Below are 25,399 nucleotides of genomic sequence, written 5' to 3'. Positions count from 1 at the left end.
GATACTTGATATGATTTCAATTTTCTTAAATTTACCAAGGCTTGATTTGTGACCCAAGATCTCTGCTGGATAATGTTCCATGAGCACTTGAGAAGAAAGTGTATTCTGTTGTTTTGGGATGGAATGTCCTATAAATATCAACTAAGTCCATCTTTTTTAATGTGTCATTTAAAGCTTGTGTTTCCTTATTTATTTTCACTTTGGATGATCTGTCCATTGGTGAAAGTGGGGTGTTAAAGTCCCCTACTATGAATGTGTTACTGTCGATTTCCCCTTTTATGGCTGTTAGTATTTGCCTTATGTATTGAGGTGCTCCTATGTTGGGTGCATAAATATTTACAATTGTTATATCTTCTGCCTGGATTGATCCCTTGATCATTATGTAGTGTCCTTCTTTGTCTTTTGTAATAGTCTTTATTTTAAAGTCTTTCATGTCTGATATGAGAATTGCTACTCCTGCTTTCTTTTGATTTCCATTTGGATGGAGTATCTTTTTCCATTCCCTCACTTTGAGTCTGTATGTGCCCCTAGGTATGAAGTGGGTTGCTTGTAGACAACATATATATGGGTCTTGTTTTTGTATCTATTCAGCCAGTCTATATCTTTTGGTTGGAGCATTTAATCCATTTACATTTAAGGTAGTTATCGATATGTATGTTCCTATTACCATTTTCTTAATTGTTTTGGGTTTGTTATTGTAGGTCTTTTCCTTCTCTTGTGTTTCCCAGCTAGAGAAGTTCCTTTAGCATTTGTTGTAAAGCTGATTTGGTGATGCTGAATTCTCTTAGCTTTTGCTTGTCTGTAAAGGTTTTAATTTCTCTATCAAATCTGAATGTGATCCTTGCTGGGTAGAGTAATCTTGGCTGTAGGTTTTTCCCTTTCATCCCTGTAAATATGTCCTGCCACTCCCTTCTGGCTTGCAGAGTTTCTGCTGAAAGATCAGCTGTTAACCTCATGGGGATTCCCTTGTATGTTATTTGTTGCTTTTCCCTTGCTGCTTTTAGTATTTTTTCTTTGTATTTAATTTTTGATAGTTTGATTAATATATGTCTTGGTGTGTTTCTCCTTGGATTTAACCTATATGGGACTCTCTGCGCTTCCTGGACTTGATTGACTATTTCCTTTCCCATATTAAGGAAGTTTTCAACTATAATCTCTTCAAATATTTTCTCAGTCCCTTTTTATCTCTTCTTCTTCTGGGACCCCTATAATTCGAATGTTGGTGTGTTTAATGTTGTCCCAGTGGTTTCTGAGACTGTCCTCAATTCGTTTCATTCTCTTCTCTTTATTCTGCTCTGTGGTAGTTATTTCCACTATTTTATGTTCCAGGTAACTTAGCCGTTCTTCTGTCTCAGGTGTTCTGCTATTGATTCCTTCTAGAGAATTTTTACTTTCATTTATTGTGTTGTTCATTATTGTTTGTTTGCTCTTTAGTTCTTCTAGGTCCTTGTTAAACTTTTCTTGTATTCTCTCCGTTCTATTTCCAAGATTTTGGACCGTCTTTACTATCATTACTCCGAATTCTTTTTCAGGTAGACTGCCTCTTTCCTCTTCATTTGTTTAATCTGGTGGGTTTTTGCCTTCCTCCTTCATCTGCTGCATATTTCTCTGTCTTCTCATTTTGATTAACTTACTGTGTTTGGGGTCTCCTTTTCGCAGGCTGCACATTCATACTTCCCATTACTTTTGATGTCTGCCTGTAGTGGGTAATGTTGGTTCAGTGGGTTGTGTAGACTTCTTGGTGGTGGGGATTGGTGCCTGTGTTCTGGTGGATGAGGCTGGTGTTCTGTAGGAGTTGTTCCACATGTAGATGTACTCCTGTTGTATTTGTGGGGAGGAAGGTGATCTCCACATCTTACTCCTCCACCACCTTGAAGGTCCTCCCCCATTTTTTTTAAATTGTGCTGTTTGTTTTTTGATATTGACCTCCATGAGCTGTTTGTATATTTTGGAGATTAATCATTTGTCCATTGTTTCATTGGCAAATATTTTCTCCCATTCTGAGGGTTGTCTTTTAGTCTTGTTTACAGTTTCCTTTGCTGTGCAAAAGCTTTTAAGTTTCATTAGGTCCCATTTGTTTAGTCTTGTTTTTATTTTCATTACTCTAAGTGGGTCAAAAAAGGTCTTGGTAACAATTTTTTTTTTTTTTTTGCGGTATGTGGGCCTCTCACTGTTGTGGCCTTGCCTGTTGCGGAGCACAGGCTCTGGACGCGCAGGCTCAGCAGCCATGGCTCATGGGCCCAGCCGCTCCGTGGCAGGTGGGATCTTCCCAGACCAGGGCACAAACCCATGTCCCCTGCATCGGCAGGTGGGACTCTCAACCACTGCGCCACCAGGGAAGCCCTTGGTAACAATTTTAATATCTAACAAGTTTGGAGAAGATGTAGAGAAAAAAGAACTTTTGATACTGCTGTTGGGAGCATAAATTAGTACAACTGCTTCAGAGAACAATGTGTCAATAACTACGCAGTTAAAGGGGCACGTGCTCTAACACCTTGGTAATCTAACATGGGTGTGATTCTTGAGAGTCTCTGGAGCATGAGGGCAATGAGATACATTTAGGGGTATCTCTGCAGCACTGTTTGTATTGAAAATAACCTACATGCTCATAAGAAGGTAATGAATCCTAAATTGTGATTTAATCATTCCATAAAGCAATTAAAATGATTAAGCTAGAAATACATGTATTAACATGGATAAATCTTAACTGTGATTCTACAGACATCAACATGACCCTGTGTATTTTATGAACCCGAAGAGATGAAACAAAGTTTTAAAAATATGTGGATGAGAATATAACCACATACTCAGAAGTGAGTCACTCTGAAGGCAGAGATAGCACAACAATATGGAAAAGGAGTAGGAAAAAAATGCTTTACCTCTTGACAGTTCATTACCTTTAAAATGGGGAAATGTATGGTGATATTTATCATAGACATTCCATCCAGGTAGTGGGTATATATGTGTTTGTCTTTTATCCTCTCTGTTTTTCTATAAGTGTTACTTACATGAGGCACCGGATATGAGGGGGTGAAAGGCACTTAAATCCACCACTATTCCATGAGCCAGTGGTTCTATCACATTTCCACACCTTCTGAATCATCTTTTCATTTCATAGGGAAACAAGCTATAATACTTAAAATTTCAAATCACTTTCTTACCATAGCAGTCTTTCTACGGCTGCTTACACATTTTAAATGTTTTATTTGCACCAAACACACCCTACTAAAAACAGAGTTTATTCTAAGCATCCCTTAAGAGGGAGAACCTCAGTCATAAACTACATTTTCTCACTCATTTTGGCAGCTCAGTTTATGGGAAGTGATCTCATCTGGGCTCTTGCTAATTGCATGTTCTTAAGTATCTGGCATAAGATAATTGCTTTTTTTGATGTGTGGAAGAAAATCTAATCTTTAGGACAGCAGCCTCTCACTCCCTGGAAGTCTGAATGCCAAGCTTGCTACCAATTCATCTGTTCACTCAACACATGCTTACTGAGAGCCCACATGCTCCCTGGCACAAAAATGGAATTGAGTACCAAGTACTGTGAAGTAAGCTTTACATGCAAGATACCGTTGGGGTTCATCTAAGGGCTTCTCATATACTGGCTGGCTCTGAACCTTCCAGGGTGTGAGTGCTTTCAAAGACAAACAAATAAGACCCTAGTCAAAGCAACAAGGACACATTTTAATCGGTAATATACTACTGCAGTAGGGAAAACAGTCCAGCAGGGACTGACCTCATCTTTGATTTGTACAGAGGTGACTGGGCCTTTAAGGGAGAGTGAGAAAGTAAGGAGGGGTGAGCAGAAGCTCAGAAGAATCAGGGGAAGTGAGACCTTACAAAAAGCATGAAAGAGATGGAGGGATTGGTCCATGGGAAATGCATCTGGTTTGCCAGCTGGCACTTATGGAAGTTCATCTCCTCCCCTCCCACAGAGGCTGGAGACAGGGGTCCTATCTTCAGGTCTTGGCTGGAACAAACAGCAAATTCTTCCGGCAGCCTTGAGTTTTCTCAGGCAAGGCACTTTAAGGGGAGCTAGAGTCATCCTTGGGAGAAGGACTTGCATTGCTAGAAACCGGATTAGTGTTTGTTCAACCAAGTTTGAGGTCTACTGGAGAAGAAGACTCAGGAGAGTCAGGCTAGGGTTTGGTCAAGGAGAGAATCTTTGCCAGAAGCCCTGCCCCTACAGATGCAGGCAGGGAAGAGGAAGGAAAAGGAGGGCTTAAAAGTGACGCGTGGCGTGGACACTTCTGCCCATGTCAAATGCAGTGTTCATAGCTAGCTCAATGGTTTTGAGAACTGGAAAGCATCCTCGTTCAAGTTAGGGGAACCACTGACCGAAACTGCCCTCCCTGGCCAGGCCCCATAGTAACCACTTGCGGTGAGCCATCTCACAACAGGAGGTCCTAGTAAGGAACATGGAACTAACAAGCTACCACCAACCGGAAGAATTCGGGAAAGGCCAAAAGGAGAGAGGAGATGCCAGTCCATATGTCCTACTAACCTCCCAGAATCCTCCTTGCTGAATTCCACCCCGGCTGAGTGATGCACATGGCTCTCAAGGAGAGCCATTCCCTCTCCTTTTTCTCCTTTTATTAGACTTCCCTCTTGAGATAATGTAATCTAGGATGTGATTTGACACTTACCTTGTTAAGATGAACAATGAATACTCTGGGTGCCAATCAAGTGTAGAAAAAGTCCACATTTTTCAGATCAGTCAAGTAACTGTCAAATCACTTCATTCTACTTTTCAGATATAGCTCAAGCTATGAGAATCCCCAGAGTTTTAAATCCTGAGTGCTTTTTAATGGTCTTTTGAAAACTAAACCAAAATGAACTTGATCTTGAAAGTGATACTCTTATTCAAAAAAACTTTTATTGAGGCCTATTAAATACAAGTCCCTGTGCCTACACATGGGAATGAAAAGAAGACTCTGTGAAGTCACCTACAGGCTAGGAGTGGAGAAATGCACTATTGATTATAATCTAAGGTAGAATAACATCAGGTTAGAACCTATAAGAGTTCGTTCCTCTATGGGAAAAGAATCTAAAAAAGAGTGGATATATGTATATGTAGAACTGATCCACTATGCTGTACACCTGAAACTAACACAACACTGTAAATCAACTATACTCCAATAAAAATAAAAAACAAAAAAGAGTTTGTTCCTCTTTGCTAACAAAAAATCAGAACTAGTAACAAACAACTGGAAAATAAACTTTAAAGTCATACCATTTGAAAGAGATCAAAATGCATGAAATCCTTAGAAATAAATTTTATAAAATGTATGCAATATCTAAACATTTAAAACTGATAAAAATTAAAGAAGACCTGAATATATAGAGAGATATACCATGCTCATGGATTGGGAGACACAGTTGTTAAGACGTCACTTCTCCCACAACTGATGTACAGATTTAATGAGTCCAATCAAATTCCCAGCAAGCTTTTCTGTATAAATTGATGAACTGATTCTAAAATTTACATGGAAATGTAAAGAACCTGTAATGGCTAAAACAATTACGAAGAACAAGGTTGGAGAATTTACTGTTTGATTTCCATATAAAGCTACAGTAATCAAGACAGTGTGGAATGTTAGCATAAAGGTAAACATATTGATCAGTGGAACAAAAAACTGAACAGAGAATTCAGAAATAGATCCACAGTTACATGGTCAATTGATTTTTGACCAAGTTGCCAAGATAATTCAATGGGAAAAATAGTCTGGAACACTGGATGTTTGTTGAAAAACAATTTACTTTGACCCTTATCACAGACCCAAATATTAACTTGATATATATCAAAGACCTAAACATAGCAACCAGAACTATAATACTGGTAGAAGAAAATAGGAGTGTCTTCACAATCTTAGGGTAGGCAAAATTTTCTTAAACAAGACACAAATCTTTGGCTCTTCAAAAGACATGGTTAAGAAAATAAGGAGGCAAGCCTCATAACACAGATTTATGACAAAAGAGAAAATACTCATACCACCGATTTATGACAAAAGGCCTGTAGCCAGAATATATAAAGAGTTCTGACAACTCAATCATAAACAACCCAATAAAAATGGGCAAAATATTTGAACTGACATATCACAAATGATATGAATGACCAAACAGCATGTGAAAAGAAACTCAACGTTAATAGTCATGAGAGAAAACACTGTAAATCAACTATACTCCAGTAAAATTTTTTTTAAATAGTCATCAGAGAAATACAAATTAAAGTTAGGAGATGTCACTACACACCCATTAGAATGGCTAAATTTAAAATAAAAAAGAATGATTTCCTCTGTCTGCCATCCACTGAGAGTGAATACACAGCAAGAGCAGATTTAAAGAAGAGATAATTTAAGCAGTTGAATACATGACAAGTTTGAGGTGCCCAGAGCACATACACATTGAGATAACCTCATGTAGACAGAGGAGGAGCCAGAACTGGAGACAGAAATAATTGATGCATAGATGAGAGGTAAAGTCCTGGAGCGGATAAGAGTTCCCAAGCAGAACACGTAACTTGAGATGAGGCACAGGACAAAACCATCGGGAACATCACCATTTAAAGGACAGATGGAGAAAGAAAAGTCCAGGAGATAGAGTAAGAAGGCACAGCCGAAAAAAGGAAGAGGAAAAGTTTTAGGGAGAACTCCTAGAAAGAAGGAATGGACAACGATATCCAACACTGCAGATACAACGTGTCCAATACTGCAGATATGACAAGTGTCCAGTAATGCAGATACAAGTGTCCAGTACTGCAGATATGACAAGTAATATAAGGTCTAAAAAGAGTTTCTTGGGCTTTCATCTAGAAGTTCCTACTGACCTTAACAGGTCACCGTGTCCTGTTTTACCGGAGTGGTAAGAGCAAAAGTAAACCGGCAGCGGCATAAGAAATTCATAGAGGAGACGAGGAAGGGCCAACGAAGGAATCAGACCATTTTCCGACAGTTTTCACTGCCAAGATGGAGTTAGATAGATATTGAGCATGGAGGAGAATGATGGCAGGTTTAAGATAGTGCCCTTTTTAAAAAACAAGAGAAAATAAGAAAGTTTTTATGCTTATGAGAGTGTATGAGGACTAAGAAGTAACTAAAATTAACCGTCCAAGAGAGGAATACGTCGTCAATGACATGAGCTTCCTGAGGGCTAGGGAGCATGCCACATGCAAATTCAGAGACAATCTAAGTGGAAGAAGCAAATACGTTTGGAGGACATATGGCAAGAAGCTGAAGGAGGACTTGCCTGGAGAACATCCATTAATCAATAAAGTGTGTGTGGTCCTCTAGGGAAGGATGATGGACTGGGCGAATGATAAGAGATGATCCCAAAGGCTCACATTCTGTCTTATTCCCACGTCTTCCCTGGGGGATATGAAGTTAAAAACACAAACGTACTATACATGAGGGACAAAAGCATTTCTTCTCCCCCCACCCCCCATCTCTGAGCAAATCTCCTTGGGGGCATCAGGCTCCTTAGAGAACTCACTGTGGGAGTGGGCATTGCAGAGAAAATGGTGGGCTCATGGGAGCCAATGCCCTGTCCATCATGCATTCCTGAGTGACCAGTTGCTCCCCTGCAGTCCCCCCCAAGAGCGCTTAAGCAACTTCCTTCCTTCCTGCGTCACTCCCACGGCCCCCCAGCCCACTCCCCTGGAGGCTCCCATGGCAGATCAATTCCCCATTCACACACCTTGCACTCTGACAGCTGTCTCCTTCGACAGGCTCCTTCCTGCCTCTCTGCCTTGTTCCTGGACTCTCTCTCCAGTCTTCTCTACTTGTTCCAGGAACCCTGCCCTCCTGGGGAGCCTCTGAGTTCCCCAAACATTTTCTGATTTTCTGATCCAAACACTTCTACATCTTATCTCCCCTAATTGGCTCTGCCACGCATAGAAGTGTTGAAGATTAATGCGACATAATCTCTCCCAAATAAAATAACAATTGATCAAACTGTGCATGCCATGCCCAAGTCCTCTTTTCCAGCAATATCTTATTACAGTTTTATGAAGCAGCTTGCTACCCGCAGTTATTATAAATTGCTCTATCGATGTGATTTTTAATTTGGAGCGCTGGATCCAGGTAGATAAATAGCCTTTTTCCTTCAACCATTATCAAAATAGTCACTTGTTTTCATTATTTGAACACTCCAATAAGGAAGCCAAATCTTAGCTTCAAAAATAAGAGGCCAAGAACATGACAATCCAGAAACTGAGAAAAAAACCATTCTGCCTCAGAAATTCAAGTTTAACACAGCACAACAAAAGGTCATTAATATAAATTGAATTCCTACACAGTATATATGCATATACATATTAGTTTTTCGTTTAATCCATGCAACAAACTAGTGTGGTTGGCTTTATTGTCCCCATTGCATGGAGACGAGAAAAATGAGGTTTAGAGATTGACTTTCCCAAGTTTACATGCTCAACTGACAACAAAACAGAAATTAAACTTAGTATTTTCTGATCCTAAACTCTTAAGAGCAAAATAATTGTTTTCCTGCATGAAATCATGCGACTTGTTAGTTTCTAGGCCATCTGCTGAGATATTTCCTGACGTTGCTCTTTCACTAAATGTGTAATCAGATAACAGCTTCAGAGTAGAAAAAAGGCATATATTTTGACCTTACTCTTCTCCTCTGATTCTATTTCGTGCCACACAAGATCACTTTCTCTAGACTGATTTTCACAAGATTCATCAAAATAATATTTTTGTCTAAGCTGTAACGTCTATGCACAACAAAAGAGATACCAAGAGAGTAATGATAGAGTTAGAAGTGAGTATATGCTGGGTTTAGCTCTTCCTCTATATACTTTTATGGCACCAGTTTGACTTTGGGGGTCCATCCCATGAGCATGTGAGCTACGGAAGATGTAGCTACAAGAGGAACACGGTTTTCAAAAACGACTTTACTGAATATCTATCATGTGTAAAGCTTGTGCTGTGGGTCGTATGCAGAGGAGTTCCCTCCAGAAGCTGATGACCTGGAGCCACTGCACTTGCAACAGTGATTTATTGTTACCGAAAACCTGTTTTGAGTTGCTCTTCTAGCACCGCCTCGATTTCGGAAATCGTTTCCTTGGTGGATGTGTCCACTCATTCAGTTAATACTTTTGATACCCTTCTCTTCAGGTCCTGCAGGTGGGGTCTTGAATTTGATTTTGGAAACCACCAAAAACAAATCAAAGTCAAGTTATGAACTAAGGATTAGGTCCAATGAGGCAATACCATTTTTTAACATGCCTGGTTCTCCGGGGTGGCTGTTAAATTCCTTCAAAGCCGTTCCAGAAGTCATTTCAAAAGTCAAGCTGCTCCAGAGTCTGGTTGCATCCCCAGCTATGTCTTCCTTGAATCTAACGAGTCATCGTGTGACTTGCTCTATTCGCGGGCTAATTACCTATACTTAACACTAAAATGTATGTTTCCCTGTCTGAGAGTTGAAGGCTAAGTTTATCAAGTCTTTCTAAGTTTACAGGATACAAACAGTGTGTTCCATAGGCTTCCTTTAGTTTCCCTTCCTGGCTGCTTTGTTACTGTTTCCTCACTCTCTTTCTCTCTCTGACACATCAACACAGTTTCTATTATTTAAACTCCGTTTCAGGCAACTTTGTACCAGGTTCCTTTTTCTTCCAAGGGGTTTATTTTGCTCCCTGGCTGTTTGAGGGTGAGGATGTGCCAGCATTCACCCTCCTTAGAATGGGGATTTATTACAGCACAAATCATCTTCCCACCAGCTCCGCTTACACCCTCTCTGCCACGGTGCTCTTTGTGTGCCAGTCTGAAGAAGACGCCTTAACAGAGGTCCTTCACGGTAACATGCCCAGCTCACAGAATCCTATCTTGCAAAGCCCACACTTTACAGTGTAACTGAAAATGGGCAAGTTTGCCCTGCCTCTGGTGTGACTCCAGACATCTGAAATGTGAGAACATGGTGTTTTTATGCTGAAACATTACACGATCCCCAGAGTGCAGAACTGCCTTGTTCCCACTGCTGCTATCTTACAGAGAGAGGGGCAGAAAAGCAAGTTTCCATAACGAAGAATGTGTGTTTGGGAGGCGGGAAGTGGAGGGAAGGAGAGGAACCTGAAAGACATCCCGGAAATGATGGAAAAGGACCCTGAAAGGACTTGTTAAAATCCCTCCTACAGGCTCCCAGAATACATAAGAACTGAGTAAAACACCACTCATCATCGGGGCTTCAAAAGCCACATTTCTTGGTCTCTAGAATGAATCTCTTTTGTCTGATGTTTGGGACCTTAGGATCAGAAGAAGGTGAGGTCTTGATCATAACCTGGGAATCAGAATTCTGTGGATTAAATGCTTTAAGAGAAGGTTCCCTTCTCTTTTTTGAGTCTGATTTCTAAAGCGTTTTCCCAGAAGATAAGGCAAAATCTATCAGTGCTTGATAAATATCTAGAGGATCGTGGAAAAATGAATCCCTTGGAACTCACTACCACTGTTCAAATATAAAGGAATGAACACAGAAATGTATGTCTTGTAGCCCCAGGGTAGATGGGGGAGGGTGGTAGGAAGAGATCCTCGCTGATTGGGGCACGCAAACCACACCCACCTCTCCCCACCGCATCCCTCCAGTCAGTCTGTCAACACAAATTCACTCAGTACCACCTACACCCCAAGTATCTAGGCGGGTGCAGGGGCAGTCAGTATCCCCACCCTACTCCTAGGGGACAGCCTTCTCTTTCCTTTTCTCTCTCTCCTGACATTGAAAACGCCTCAGAGAGCTTCCCCAGTGGTGCAGTGTTTGAGAATCCGCCTGCCGATAAAGGAGACACGAGTTCGAGCCCTGGTCCGGGAAGATCCCACATGCCGCGGAGCAACAACGCCCATGCACCACAACTACTGAGCCTGTGCTCTAGAGCCCGTGAGCCACAACTACTGAGCCCACGTGCCACAACTACGGAAGCCCGTGTGCGTAGAGCCCATGCTCTGCAACAAGAGAAGCCAGCGCAATGAGAAGCCCGCGCACTGCAACGAAGACCCAACGCAGCCAAAAATAGATAAATAATTAACTTAAGCCTCAGAGAATGACGCAGGTCCGCCAAGAGACACTAACTCAGAGCAGACAGTAATTGTTCCAACAGAAACAAAAAACAGGCCTGAGGGTGTGAGGGGAGGGGCGGGGGGAGGACCTCTCCTAGAGAGGTGTGATGGGACCTGGTTCTGCCTCGTTCTGTCTGGGCCGGTCACTTGGACGTCACTTGTATGCTCGGATCCTCGTTTTTCCCGTCTATAGAATAAAGGTTGGAATAACTTATCCCCAAGTCCACTTTCAGTCTTCAGCTTCTACTTTTCCAAGATTCTAAGGGGTCTTTCGGCGTCCAGCACTGTGTACCCAGGGAAACAGCACGTGGTGCGGTCACTCACACGCGGGTCTCAGCCTTTGGCCCCGGTTACGTGTTTAATGTTCGTACCTGGGTGATCCCCAGGATGCCAGTGCTCAGATATAGCAAGTTTTCTCTCCTTTTAGGCCCGGTTGTTCGTGCACGGCTTTCGCACTGAGTACTGCAGTGTAGTCGCTGCCTTTCCAAACCCCAGGCAGCAGGGGGAAACCTAGTTCCTGCTGGGGGACGGGTAAGTGGCTGGAGACAGCATCACCAGCTCTCTACCCTCGTCCATGTGAAAAGCCTAAAACGTCGAAGGGGAAACGTTCTGCTTTTCCGGCAAGATGTCAATGCTGGCTCCTCCGATCTGTGCGGAGCGTTCTGCCGCCGTAGCCCCGCGCTCCGCTTCCCGGCCCGGTGCAGGGCTGCCTTGCCCGGGAGGCAGGCAGGGCGCGGGAGGTGCTCCGCGGCTGGCACCCTAAGACCCCTCCCCGGAGCCCAGACCTACGCAGGAGAGCGCTGCCCTCTAGTGACCAGAGTGGGAGACGCAGCGCGGCCCGAGCTCGGAAGAGCCCTGCGGCGGCTGGTCCGCGCGAAGGTCCAAGTGCTGGCGCATCCTTTGCAGAAGGTGCTTTGACTGGGAAAGCACTGGGATTCTTTCTCTGTGTACGAGCTGTGGGACTCTGTGATTTCCCTCTAAGACCAGGATTGATAGATACATAGATGGATGGATCGACCAATAAACAATAAACGTAGGATAAGTAAATGATAGACAAACCTAAAGGCAGATAGATGGATGGCAGGGTTAGAAACACGTTTTTAAGGCTTGCTATGTGCCAGGCACAAGGCTATGTGCTTTGGTCCATTATTTCATTTGCGTCTCTCCGGAACCCTATGCGTAGCCTCCGGCCCTATTGTCCCTCATTACCTCTGTCCCTATTTTCCAAATGGGGAAACTAAGGCCTCAGACAAGGTAAATGGCTTGCTTCCTGGCAATCTTCCGCAGAGCGAGGATGGCGAGCGGGTCTCAATCGACGGCCCCAGCCTCCGCCATCGGCGCTCTGCCTGGCCGCGCCCCAAGCCCCAGACGCCCTGGGTACCGCGTCCCTCCAACCTCGCTCCTTGGCCACCAGCCCTGATGCGGACATCGCCCCGGCCCCGCACCCAGTCTCACTCGTGGAAATCCCCCAGGACACCCTGGTAGGTGGAAACATCGTTAACGAAGCGTGGGCTTTACCGCGTGCGCGCTTGGCAAGGGGTCTCACTAACGAAAAAGGGGAAAGCTCTGTCCAGAGATTTTAAGATCCCCGGAAAGTTTCAGTCATTCCTTTAACTGTTAACTGAGCGCTTACTACGCGCCTGATGCTGTCAGCAAGGGAGTCTAGTGCGGGGACAGACCGGTGGACAAGTGGCCACATTCCGGACGGCTGCGCCCGGCGCCCACCCGGGCCACGGGGCAGCTCCAGGAGGAGGCGGGGGAAGGGTACCCCCGCATATACTCGGAGGGTCTCCAGCACATTCCGTGTGCCCCGCTAACTCCCCCTCCCGCCTGGGCCCTCGACCGGAGCCCGCACGCCAGGGAAGGCGATGGCAGTGACTTTGCGCGGGGGCCCTTGATCTCATCCCACTCTCTCCCCAACTTTCCTAACTGCCTTGGTGTGTCACCCGGCCGAGGGGTGGGCCGCCACGCGCATTCCCCCGCCGCGGTCCGGACCCCCCTTCCGGCGGGGGCGGCACGCGGCCGGCGTAGGGCCTGCGTCAGCGGCAGCCCGCCGGCGATTGGGGCGCGCACGCCTCCTGCGCTCCGGGGCGAATTATAAAGTGGCTCCGGCCGCCCCAGCCCGGAAGGCGAGGGAGGCTGTAGAGGCGGGCCCCCAACCCCGCGCTGCGGCCGCGGCGACGCCGAGGACCGTGACGGTGAGCACCGCGCCGCCCGCCCGCCTGCCTTAGCTCTCCTCTCCCTCCTGGAGTCGCCCGCACCGGCTTTCTCCGACCAGCCTGTGCGCCCGGAACAGTGGCAACGTGAGTGAACTTGGCCAAAGCTCGCCTTGCTGCGTGGGTTTGGGGCCGTCCGCCAGCTGCGTTTTATTCCGCGTTGCGTTGCATGGGGTTCCCCAACTTTCTTCCGCTCCTTGTATGTGACCCCGGTCAATATCGCCCCTCCCCGGGCTGGCGCGCTCTCGAATTTGGTCTCCGTAGTTCCCTCCAGAATCCTGCCCGGGCCAGCGGCCGCCCGGAAAGGGAGCGAGCGTCTGGGGCCGCCCCGGGGTCCGGGTGACAGTGACAACTCGGGAACCGCGAGGCGATCGGAGCCGTCCCCCAGGCGGGCGAGGGGACCGGGAAAGAGTGTCCCGGCGGGCTCGACGAACGCCCCCGTTGCAGCTGCCCCGCGAGGAGTCCCTGCCAGGGAGCCGCTCTGCGCCCCGGGCGGGCTCGGAGTTCGTGTGCCCTCTCCCCGCAGACCATGGCGCGGTTCCTGAGACTCTGCACTTGGCTGTTGGCGCTCGGCCCCGGGCTCCTGGCGACCGTGCGGGCGGAATGCAGCCAGGACTGCGCGACCTGCATCTACCGCCTGGCGCGCCCGACCGATCTCAACCCGCTGGTGAGTGTTCCGCGCGGCGCGGGAGCTGGTAACCGCGACCCTGAGCGGACAGCCCGGGTCCTCCGCGCGGCGGATCTCGTGATCACAGCCGGCGCGGACCCCTGGTGACCCAGGCGTCCCGACTGTTCCCCGAACGCTGACCAAGTAGCTCTCGGGACCCACGACTATCTAGGGACCGGAAAGGGCGGCGGGGTCTCCCCGCAAGCCAAGTTTGTTTTCACCCCGGGGAGGCGGGAGCCCCGAGCTGTACTGTCTTCAGCACCTCGGAGAGCACTGGGTTGTCGCCTCACCTGCCGCCAGGAAGATGCTCAGTTACCCCGCCTCCTCACGTAGCCCACCAAGGGCTCCTTCCGCACACAGCCATCTTCCCATCCTTCCCGCAAAGAATATAGCCTTTTTTATTAGTGATATTCCGCTGCCTTTATTCGAATGTCATATCTCTAGCCCTTTTAAGCTCAGGTCTCTCAGACCCTGACCCTCACTTGCGGGTAAGAGAGAGCAATGGGATGGGGAAGGGATAAAGGGAGGGGAGGAAGGGAGACCGCAGGAGGCTGGAGAGAAGGGGGTCAGCCACCGTTTTACAGACAGCAAGTGATGCTGGAATTCAACTTCTGTCTTGTCTAGAACGTACTTTTGTAACACCTACTAAGACAGCAGTTTACTTTGGCTATGAAGAGGGCACAGGAGACGTGGCGGAGTCCAAAGAGGTGGCCGCAATGCAAAGATAAATTACACAGGGGCTTGGGGTTGGGGGGGAATCTAAGGTCAAAAGAACTGTCTTTCTAATCATGGTCTGTGTGCTCTTGAATCACTCCTGTTGCTCTACTGAGTCAGAATCTCTGAAGCTGGGACTCGGGAAGCTTCATTTTAACTAGTTCCCCCAATAATTCCTTTGCACTGTCTCCTCAATTTGTTGAACTTCTGTGATAACTTAAGTTGGGCAGAGAATAATGTATTAATCCAAAGAGCTCAGCTCCTCACTAGAGCTTTTGAAGCAATTTTATTATGTAGATGCATAAAACAGGGACAAAAATTAAGGAAAGGATTCCACAAAACCCAAGGTGTATATTTCAGGTTAAATGTTTCTTCGTTCCATTGGATTACCTGATCCACTTCATTTGACAAGACAAGTAGTAGGGCTTTATATTTAAACTCTGAGAAAAATGCTGCATCTTAAGTAGGGGTAACAATCCCCTCCATCCATCTTTTTTCTTTCTGATTTGTTTTTTGTTTAACTGGTTAGTTTTCTATTGAAGCTTACATTTAGGATTGTTATTTTCTCTGTGAAAAAAGGCTTGTTGATGACTATATTGTTAGAATTATAGCAGCTCTGGAATTTTCACTTAGATGAAAAAGACACATGAGAAATTAGGTTGCTTGGCCAGAACTATGTAGTAAAATCAATGTAACACATATTTATTGAGTTTCTAGCATGTGAAAGACACTTGTGCTTCATTCTGTGGTGGATACAAAGATGAGCAGGCATGCCATGATTGATGTCCAAATTGAATTTACCCTCTAACACAGAGGGTGAATAATACAAAAATTCATAGATGGCTACAGGAGCATATAAGTTAACACCACTTCCATTCTGTGACTGTGCTATTCCGATTATTTGCCATTATTTGTTTTTGAAGGAATCCCTTTTTAAAAGCCTTTTGGTAACAGTATACAAATATTCAACATTAATTTTTGGCCAATAGATTATTTAAATTTCATTTTAGGATGGAAATATTCTTGACACCTGAACATCTTAAATTTTTAATGATGTTTTGATTTCTTAATCAGATGTCAAGAATAAAACAGAACCATTTTAATTAGATCTTTAGATTTTTATATATGCATATATTTAATTTTCTTAGACACAAAATTAATAAATAAATCATTAAGAGCTGCTTAAATATATACCCTAAAGAATTTTGTTGCACTAATAAAATGCTTCCTTTCATTGTGAAAATAATATGTGTGTATTTCATATTAAGTAATATATATATATATATATACATATATACATATATATTTTTTTTTTTTGCGGTACGTGGGCTTCTCACTATTGTGGCCTCTCCCGTTGTGGAGCACAGGCTCCGGACACACAGGCTCAGAGACCATGACTCACGGGCCCAGCCGCTCCCCCTGCATCGGCAGGGGGACTCTCAACCACTGTGCCACCAGGGAATCCCTACCAATATATTTTTAAATCTCCAGAAAATGCCTGGTTTTTATGTCTAAATCATGGGTTGGTAACTGGACTCTATAAGTAGACTTCAGGGGGCCATAAAAACCCCTGAATTGCTAGGAAATATCATATATAGGTTAAAATTGGGTGGGAAAATATCTTTACAATATTGCAAGGGCACAGCATATACAATCTGTTAAAATGCAAAGAAAAATTCTAATTTGATTCCCCCCTTCTGAATTTCCTTTGATTTGCCTGTTCAGTACGGCAAAAAGTTGTAATAAGGAAAATGAGACCATTATGTGGGAGTTTCCACATCAAAGCAAGCATAGAGTGGTCTAAAAAAAAAATGTGTTTGATGAACGAAATCAGAAAAGCCTCTTTTTATCACTAAATCGAATTCTTTTCCCAGGCTTGCACACTGGAATGTGAGGGGAAACTGCCTTCTCTCAAGACCTGGGAAACTTGCAAGGAGCTTCTGCAGCTGTCCAAGCTGGAGCTCCCTCCAGACGGCAACAGTGCCCTCGGCAAACAGGAGGACCACCGCCTGCTCGCCAAGAAGTACGGGGGCTTCATGAAGAGGATGGATGAGCTGTATCCCCTGGAGCCGGAGGAAGGGGCAAATGGAGGTGACATCCTTGGCAAGAGATACGGGGGCTTCATGAAGAGGTATGGAGGCTTCATGAAGAAGATGGATGAGCTGTATCCCCTGGAGCCGGAGGAAGAGGCAAATGGAGGTCAAATCCTTGGCAAGAGATACGGGGGCTTCATGAAGAAGGATACGGAGGAAGACGACTCCATAGGCAATCCCTCCGACCTGCTGAAAGAGCTGCTGGGAGAGGGGAACCAGCGAGAAGGGGCTCCCCACCAGGAAGGCAAGGATGACGCAGACGTGAGCAAGAGATACGGGGGCTTCATGCGAGGCTTAAAGAGAAGCCCCCAGCTGGAAGACGAAGCCAAAGAGCTGCAGAAGCGGTACGGCGGCTTCATGAGAAGAGTGGGTCGCCCAGAGTGGTGGACGGACTACCAGAAAAGGTATGGCGGCTTCCTCAAGCGCTTTCCAGATTCCCTGCCCTCTGACGAAGAAGGTGAAAGTTACTCAAAGGAAGTTCCCGAAATGGAGAAAAGATATGGAGGATTTATGAGATTTTAATCCCCTTTCCCATCAGTGAGCCCAGGCCCCAGCAAGCCTTCCTCCACCCCCCAGTGAGAGACTGCTTCGCCGGCCGTGTTGTATTGTCCTGTGTTGCTTGCATTATACAGTTGACTTGATTGTCTGGATAACTTAACTGTACAACCTGAAAGCTGTCATTCCAGGTCCTGTGTTCTTTTGAGAATCCTTAAGCCTTTAAGTATTGGTCTCTTGCAGCTGTCTTGTTTACATGCTCAAATAGTTTTTGGTATTACCTTGTCCTTTATTTTTGACAAAACGCCAATAAATGCATACTTGTATGTAGATATAATAAACCCATCACCCCAACTGCACAACATTCTTGCAAGTTTCTTCCCCTCCGAAGCTCTCACTCGCCCTTAGGTTTCCACCGCATATCCTACACTCACAGACAGTGAAACCATCTGCTTTAAACAGAAGCATCACTGGCCCCCTCCTCTTCCAACTGCTGAGGCTGCAAAAACATTTTGCATTTAATTCCTTGTATATGACATCTTAGATGAGCAAACACAGTAGCAAAACAAAATGTATTTCCACTCTCTTTTCCGGAATTCAGGTACGTGAGGAATAACCAAAGCCTAATAAAGATACAAACTGTACCCTCATATATAAGGAACTCTGCATTTACATCCAAATGTTTACGTCTCTTTTCTTCAGCAAAATATTTTAGACGTTAATTAAAAAGAAAATTAAAGATAATTTAGCCCCATTTTACAAATACAGAAAGTGGAGCCCAGAAAGGTCAATTCATTGGCCCAAGATTGCCCAGCAGTTGAAGGATAGAAATGGAATTAAGACCCGAAACTTCTTGCTCCCAAGCAATGTCCTTTCCACTCCAGTTCCCTGTCTCTCATCCAGGCCACTACCAAGAATCGGAAGGACTTGTGTCTCTATCTCCACTGTTGTCCACCCCCTACACCATAACCCCCAGTGGGTCCTCCAGAATCTGATGAATGGACAGATGCATGAATGGAGGGATTTGGTGACCAGATCACTGGGCAAGGTATTATGAATGTTTTGGAAGGCAAATTCTCATCACACAAGGAGTTTATGACTACTTCACATTAATTAAAACATTTGGGACAACAGGTACAAAACAGGTAACATGTCTTTGTTTTTCTAACTGAAACCACCTGCAGCTAAATTCCCATCCACTGAGTCATTTTCCCAGGACCCTCGCTCATCCTTTCCTTTGCGTTCTTCCCCCCAAATCAGAGTTTAGCGACTGAGGGAGACAGAGGAAGAGCCTCTGCTCTGCAACCCAGGTCTGTGCAAGACCATGTGCTGTATCCCGATGGGGCCGCCCACCGCCCCTCTGAGTCCAGCCCTGCTGGGTTCCCGGGACCTCCCCACGGCCATGTGCTGTCCCCCCGGTCAGTGCAAGGGGTCACAGGTCCCTGCCACTCACTGATCCCCACCAGCAGCTATCTCCGTGATCTTTCCTCCTCCTTTTGAACTAGAGATGCAGGTAATGTAAGCGTTTGAAGCAGGTTGGAAAGGAGCTGATAAACAGCAGCAGGCCTGTGGAAATCCGTGTCTGGAGCAGTAAGAAATGGTAGGGCTGAAACACATCAGAGATCTTGGGTCTCTATTCACCCTGAGCCAACTCTTTCCCTTGGAAACGCCAGCCCAGTACTTTTCCAAAGAAATCTGAAACCTCAATTTTCACGATAATATCTCAAGTTCTTAATTTTGGTCTATTGATTCCATTTAAAACAGGGTGGCCCAAACAAAACCCATCTGCAGGTCAGATTTGAGAGACAAGGGGCTAGTCCTTTGAGGGAAAAAAAGTCACTTAATTCTCTCCCTCGGAGACACAAGAGGGAGGAGATATGGGGATATATGTACATGTATAGCTGATTCACTTTGTTATAAAGCAGAAACTAACACACCATTGTAAAGCAATTATACTCCAATAAAGATGTTAAAAAAAAAAAAATTCTCTCCCTTAAAACTAAGGATACCCAAATCTGAGAAACAGAAATCCAGCCTGCACCCCGGAGACAGTAAAAGCAGAATGACTGGTTCCTTCACTTTAAGATAATAATCCAATTATTATGTTACAGTAAAGCAATATGTGTACATATATATCTCATCCAATATGTATGAGAAAATACAGTCAAATGAATATGCACTCTTTTTCAAATCAAGCATAGTTCTTCCCGGGGAGCCTTTTCGTTTCTACTTGGGGTAGCTGTGCAGCCCGAGCTCAGGTGCTCAGGGTAGCTAACAGACAAACGTCCGGCCCTCTACGTCACCATCTGGGGCCTCTTCTGAGGGTGGTGAATTGAGGGCCTGGTGGATGCACCACAAATGTTTAGGGAGGGAAGGAACAGAGGAGAGGGACGGGGAAACAGAGGAAGGGAGGAGACCACGGGACAAGATGGTTCGTTCCCCTTGGGTGCACGTGGGGCTGTCAACTCCTGCCCGGAACATCCAACGAAGCAAGGACCTCACTCGGGCTGACCTTAACAGTAAGGTCACATTGTGTGCACAGCAAGGGCGGCTGTGCACAAAACGTGACTCCTGTGGCTCAAGGGGTGCTGGGTAGGTCTTCCTGTGTCCCCAGATATCCCCCAGGCTGTCCAGCCTTCAGTCTGAAATACCATCACCAGCTTTATCTCTTAAAGGCTTTCATTTTCAAGACTTTCCTATTTAAATGCTGAGGGGCATTTGCCTAAGAGGCCCCTGGGATGCTCTTTTATTTATTTATTTTAACATCTTTATTAGAGTATAATTGCTTTACAATGATGTGTTAGTTTCTGCTTTATAACAAAGTGGATCAGTTATACATATACATATGTCCCCATATCTCTTCCCTCTTGCATCTCCCTCCCTCCCACCCTCCCTATCCCACCCCTCCGGGCGGTCACACAGCACCGAGCTGATCTCCTGTGCTATCAAATGTAAGGTAGATAGCTAGTGGGATGCTCTTGTAAACGCAAATAACTGTGCCCTGGCTGTGGCGCTCAGCGTGCGTCCAGCACAGGTGCTCTGGGCCCCATAACCGCGGAAGGGGTGGGAGTAGCCCAGGACGAGGACTTCGAGTTGATGGGCTAGAGTGTAGGGTAAGATGAACTGGAAGCTGCAGCTCTCTGAGAGGGTCTCTGGGAAACTCTGTGCGCCTTTTACAGAGTTGATCCCCACAGACTGCAGAGAGCGGCACTGCTCCACTCTGTACCTGTCCTGGCACGGGGGCTCCCCAGCTCCACCTCCGAGCCTGAGTCCTGATCTGGTTCCTCCTGGGAGGTGATAACCTGTGACCTCTGGGGCCAGCCTGCCTGGGTTGAAATCCCAGCTGATGGTGTGAGCGGAAGCTCAGTAGGGGGTGGGAATACGCTAACACGGTAATATGCACGGATGCTTCAGCCCCGCCAGGGTCAGCGCCCACAGGGCTAGCTACCGGCTTCAAAACACCCAGCTGGTACTAATGGGTCTTGGGCTTTTCTCCACCTCGCCCTGCCTCACCTGGGCCTCTCGGGACCAGGTATCCCTTACCCCCAGGCTCTCAGTGACCGGCTATCCCTCACCTGATCCTCTCAGGGATCAGGTACCCCTCACCCCTGGTCTCTCAGAGACCAAGTGTCCTTCACCTGGGCCTCTCGGGGACTTGGACTGCAAAACTCACATCAGCAGCGGGAACTAGGCAATAGTTTAAACATACCCATCTATGTCACGTGCTTATACGTCTTCTCTTAGCTTTTTTTTTTTTATCAAGTATAACATATCTCCAGAGGAGTCCACACATCGTAAGTGTACATCGTAAGCTGCAAACAAACGTACCCATGAACCATCATCCCGGTCAAGAAACAGAAGAAACAGAAGACCTCTGACACCTAGAATACAGCATCACCAGCACCCACTCACATGCCCTTCCGAATAAGTAGCTCTCCCCTGTTCCCCAAAGGTAACCACTCTCCTAACTTCTGTAACCATTGATTAATTTGTATGTTTTAAAACTTTCCATAAAAAGAAGATACACTTTTTTCTATTTAACCACGTGGCTGGCGTTATATTGACAAGATTCAACCATCCCGTTGCATATAGCTGTGGCTGGCTTATTATTTTTATTGCCAAAGAGTATTCCATTGCCTGAAAATAACGCACGTCCCATTTTGTTATTAATGGAGGCTCACGTTGCTTCCAGTTTGGGGTTATTGCAAATACTGCTGCGACCATGTCGCTTATCACAGGTGACACATTTCTCTTGGGAATATAACTAGAGTAGATTTGCCAGATACTAGGATATGCATAGGTTCAACTGTAGGCTGTCACGCCAAACAGCTTTTAAAGAGTGTACTACTTTGGACTCCTAACCGCAGTGCATGCCTCACCAATACTTCATACTGTCTCTTTTAAATTTTAGCCATTCTGTTTTGATTTACATTTCCCTAATTACTAATGAGAGGGAACACCACCGTATACGCTTATTGACCGCTTGGGTATCTTTAGTTATTCTTTCGCTTTTCAAATGTATTTTTCAAGCTATGCATCTGAACTATTTTCTGCTCTGTGGTAAATGGCCTTAAACCACGACATAAATGCATGAGATTTTTCAACTATAAAATACCCCCAGGAGTCACTTTTTTTACCTCCCGGTTACAATCTCCACAGCGCGCCTATAACCCTGCCCATAGACTGACTCCATGGCATTGCTGGCAGAATACCCGATATGCTTTACGATCTCCCTGCCATGTTTTTTCATGGTTGGAACATGAGGTAGAGTGTTTGGTAGAGCAGCCCCCTCCCAGCTGGGTGCCTGTGAGTCCCCAGGGTCTCCTGCCATTAGTAGAAGGGGGAGGTCCTCCCAGCACCGTCCTCAGCAAGGTGAAGGGAGCATTTCTAAGGGGATTCCCAGGTTTTGATGAGTAGTTTCAAGGAATCCTCTTCATCCAGGTCTTGCAGAGTCATCCTCTCCCCTCATCACTGGGTGCTCGCCCCTCACCCCAGCCCGAGGGACATGAGGCTCCACGCTCCTCTCTTCCCTGGAGAACCCCAGAGAACTCGAGGGCCTCTGGTTCCCCTCATCTGGGGCTTGACCTAGAAAAGAAATTGGAAGGGGGAGGGGTATGCAAGGAGGAACTGAAAGTGCCAACTTTCCACAATTCCCCCTTCAATTTCTCAATCAAGTAAAAGGCTAGATCTTCCAAGCACAGAAAAAGTGCTAAGAATAGGGGAGAGGCCATGCGGAAGTCCACACTTTGAAATCCACATTTCAAAATGTCACAAGTAATTAAATATTTTTTGCTCAATCGCAGTGTTTTCTACTTGACTTCCACACAACTTCTGAGAAAAAAAGAATCCTTGGTGCTTCGTCATAGCTGTATCCTGGGAGCCTAGCACACAGGTCTCAACAAAACAGGTGTTTGAAAAATATTTGTGAATAAATGAATGGCTTACAAATTAGCCGGGAGGACAGTGCACAGAGCTGATTATCAATGCAAGGGGGGAAATGATGGGCTCAGGCAACAATTCAGAAAAAGAGGTGTCCCTGGGTGCTGCATGGAGGAGATGAACTTGAGCTGTGATTGGAGAGAGGACCTGACCTTCCCGGAACGTGCTCTGGGGAGCATGGAGTGGGTGCCTGGGTGTCACATAACTAAGTCTTACATATACTCAGTCATAGCGGTCCACCCAAGAAGATTATGCTTACGATGGGATACCTCACCTCAACAGCACCAAGGATTAGACACATCACCTCAACAGCACCGAGGATTAGTATTTTTTAATAAGTTCGGTAGTTGTGTCCTTATCAAAATTATACTTCAGTGTGTCTTCTGGGTTAAAACTATGACCCATTAAGTGAAACTCTGAAGCCACAGCTTGGGTATGGGATGGCACAGAGACTTCACCCCAGGTGCCAAGTGTGATTCATATCTATAAGGGTTGAAAAGATTGAGGACATATCAGGGTTCAGCAAATACTGGGTAGCAACATCTCACAAGTGTGGGATGGGAGAACGGCCACGAGTGATCCCTAATTTAGGTCAGAGGCGAGTTTCACAGGTGAGGACTGTTGGCAAAGCATCCAACCGAATGGGAAAGCACAGAGGGCAGGAGCCAGGCAAGGATGCCCACTATTACCACCACTATTTAACATTGTCCTGGAGGCCTCAGTCAATGCATTTGACAAGAGACGTCACAAGTGTAAGGATTGAAAAGGAAGAGATAAAACTATGTCCATCTACAAATGCAAGAATATCAACTGAAAAGCGACAGTCGAAAAAGTCACTACGAAAACAGGCTATGAAGTTAACAGAGAGAAATTAATAGCATAATATACAACTTGTCAGAAGATATAACTAAGAGAATACAGGCCTCACACAGAAAAACTGGACATCTAGCCCTCCCACAGGTAGGCAAGGCCCTGGGACTAATTCCAGTGCGAGGTCAACTGTGAGGTGACCTTACTGATGGTGGCACCACAGCAAGGAATCAGCCTGGACCGCTGAGTCGACTGACCCACCTAGGTCCTTGCATGAGTGACAGACAAGTCTTGACTGTATTTTGCGACTAAGCTGTAGGGCTTTATTTTTTTCATAGCACAGCCTTTTGTACACTAGTGGTAAAGGGAGGTTAAAATGTGAGCCGTCTGAGTTAGGAAACTTTCAAATATTGTTGAGAGACACAAACTTAGACCTGAACATCAAGAAAGAAATTCCAGGTTTCTGGATAAGAAGGTCTGAAGATGTCAGTCCTTCCTAAGTGAATGTATCCATTTCATCCCAAGAAAAATACCAACAGTTTTTCCTTCTGGAACTAAACACGTTGACTCTAAATTTCATAAGGAAAAATTAAATAAGAAAACAGTGGAGGAGAGGCGTGCCCAGCCTGGCGTGGAGCAGGGTAGGCGCTGGGAGGTGGACTCTGCTGCTCTGTGCTCCGGGCACATCCGGAGGCTTCAGCAGAGGCTGCAGGGACCAAGCCAGCGCCAAGGCTGCATGGCTGGGAGATGCCAGAGCAGATACTGCGGCGGCACTGGCTGTGGCACCGGCAGCAGGGCAGGGGCTGTGAGTGCCTCAGGGAACCCCAGCTGGTCTGTGCCCCGCTCGCCAGCCTCTGAGGGCTCCCTCCCCACAGCCTGCAGCCTGACAGCTCAGCTTCCTGGCTCAGCGCCTTATCCTCCTGGTAAAAAAGAGAGAGAACGAGAACCAGGTACAGAACAGAAGCTTTTCACCAATTTCTCAACCATGGCAAGGTTTTGATCTGCTGCCTTAAAGAATATGTACATATATAGCTGATTCACTTTGTTATAAAGCAGAAACTAACACACCATTGTAAAGCAATTGTACTCCAATAAAGATGTTTAAAAAAAAAAAAAGAAATCCTGAAAACCACCCTTGTGAGGCTCAAGAAAGGAATGAAATACTGGTTTATACAACCCACTGTTGCATGTAGCCTGAAACTAACACATTTCATTAGAAAAATCAAGAAGAGCTTGAAAACTCTCTCTGCTCCAGGGAGCTCAGATTTACCTGCCAAAAATAAAAAGTAAACTCAGGGGAAAAATTAAAAAACAGTGGAAAAGAAGAGCAAATACTGAGGAGTGACCCTACCAGACAGTAAAACAAAGATAGAAAGCATCAATATTGCAAACAGTATGGCCCATGAGCAAATAAACAAACCAAGAAACATAGTAGAAAGCTAGAAACACACAAATATACATGAGAATTTAGAATATGATAGGCATAATTTCAACTGGGTGCATTAAAATGGACTCTGGAAAGAAATGCTGTGTGTATGACCAGTAATAATTTAAAAAGGTAAAATTGAACCCACACTCCACACCACGAACATAAATCGGAGATTGTTGAGCCAGAGGGTAAGTGCATCCCTAGCGTGTTAGATACTGCTGAGTTCTGTGCTAGAGGGGTCGTATCACTTAATCTGAATAATCAAAGACCTAAAAGTAAACAAAACTATACACCATCAGAAGAAAACATGTGTGAATTCCTTTACTTTTAAAGTTGGACTGTGATAGGCCTTTCTAGCTATGACTCAATATTCAGAAATCATAAAAGAAAACATTGATAAATTCAACTACTTTTTAAAAATTATGCATGGAAAAAAATCATAAAAAAGGACAGAAGGCAAACTGAGAAAAAAA

General features: G+C 45.4%; 1 protein-coding gene across 1 annotated transcript; it reads left to right on the top strand.

Moving 5' to 3' along the window:
* The first annotated feature begins 13,283 nt into the window (after positions 1-13,283).
* Positions 13,284-17,607, top strand: PENK (proenkephalin). Its single transcript, XM_024742654.1, has 4 exons — positions 13,284-13,366; positions 13,806-13,946; positions 16,535-16,683; positions 16,771-17,607. The coding sequence occupies exons 2-4, from the start codon at positions 13,809-13,811 to the stop codon at positions 17,273-17,275; spliced, it is 792 nt and encodes a 263-aa protein (XP_024598422.1). The 5' UTR covers positions 13,284-13,366; positions 13,806-13,808; the 3' UTR covers positions 17,276-17,607.
* The last annotated feature ends 7,792 nt before the right edge of the window (positions 17,608-25,399 follow it).

Source organism: Neophocaena asiaeorientalis, unplaced genomic scaffold (genome assembly GCF_003031525.2).
Source record: "Neophocaena asiaeorientalis asiaeorientalis breed wild unplaced genomic scaffold, Neophocaena_asiaeorientalis_V1.1 scaffold226, whole genome shotgun sequence".
NCBI lineage: Eukaryota > Metazoa > Chordata > Mammalia > Artiodactyla > Phocoenidae > Neophocaena > Neophocaena asiaeorientalis.
This window is presented reverse-complemented; position numbering and strand designations above follow the sequence as displayed.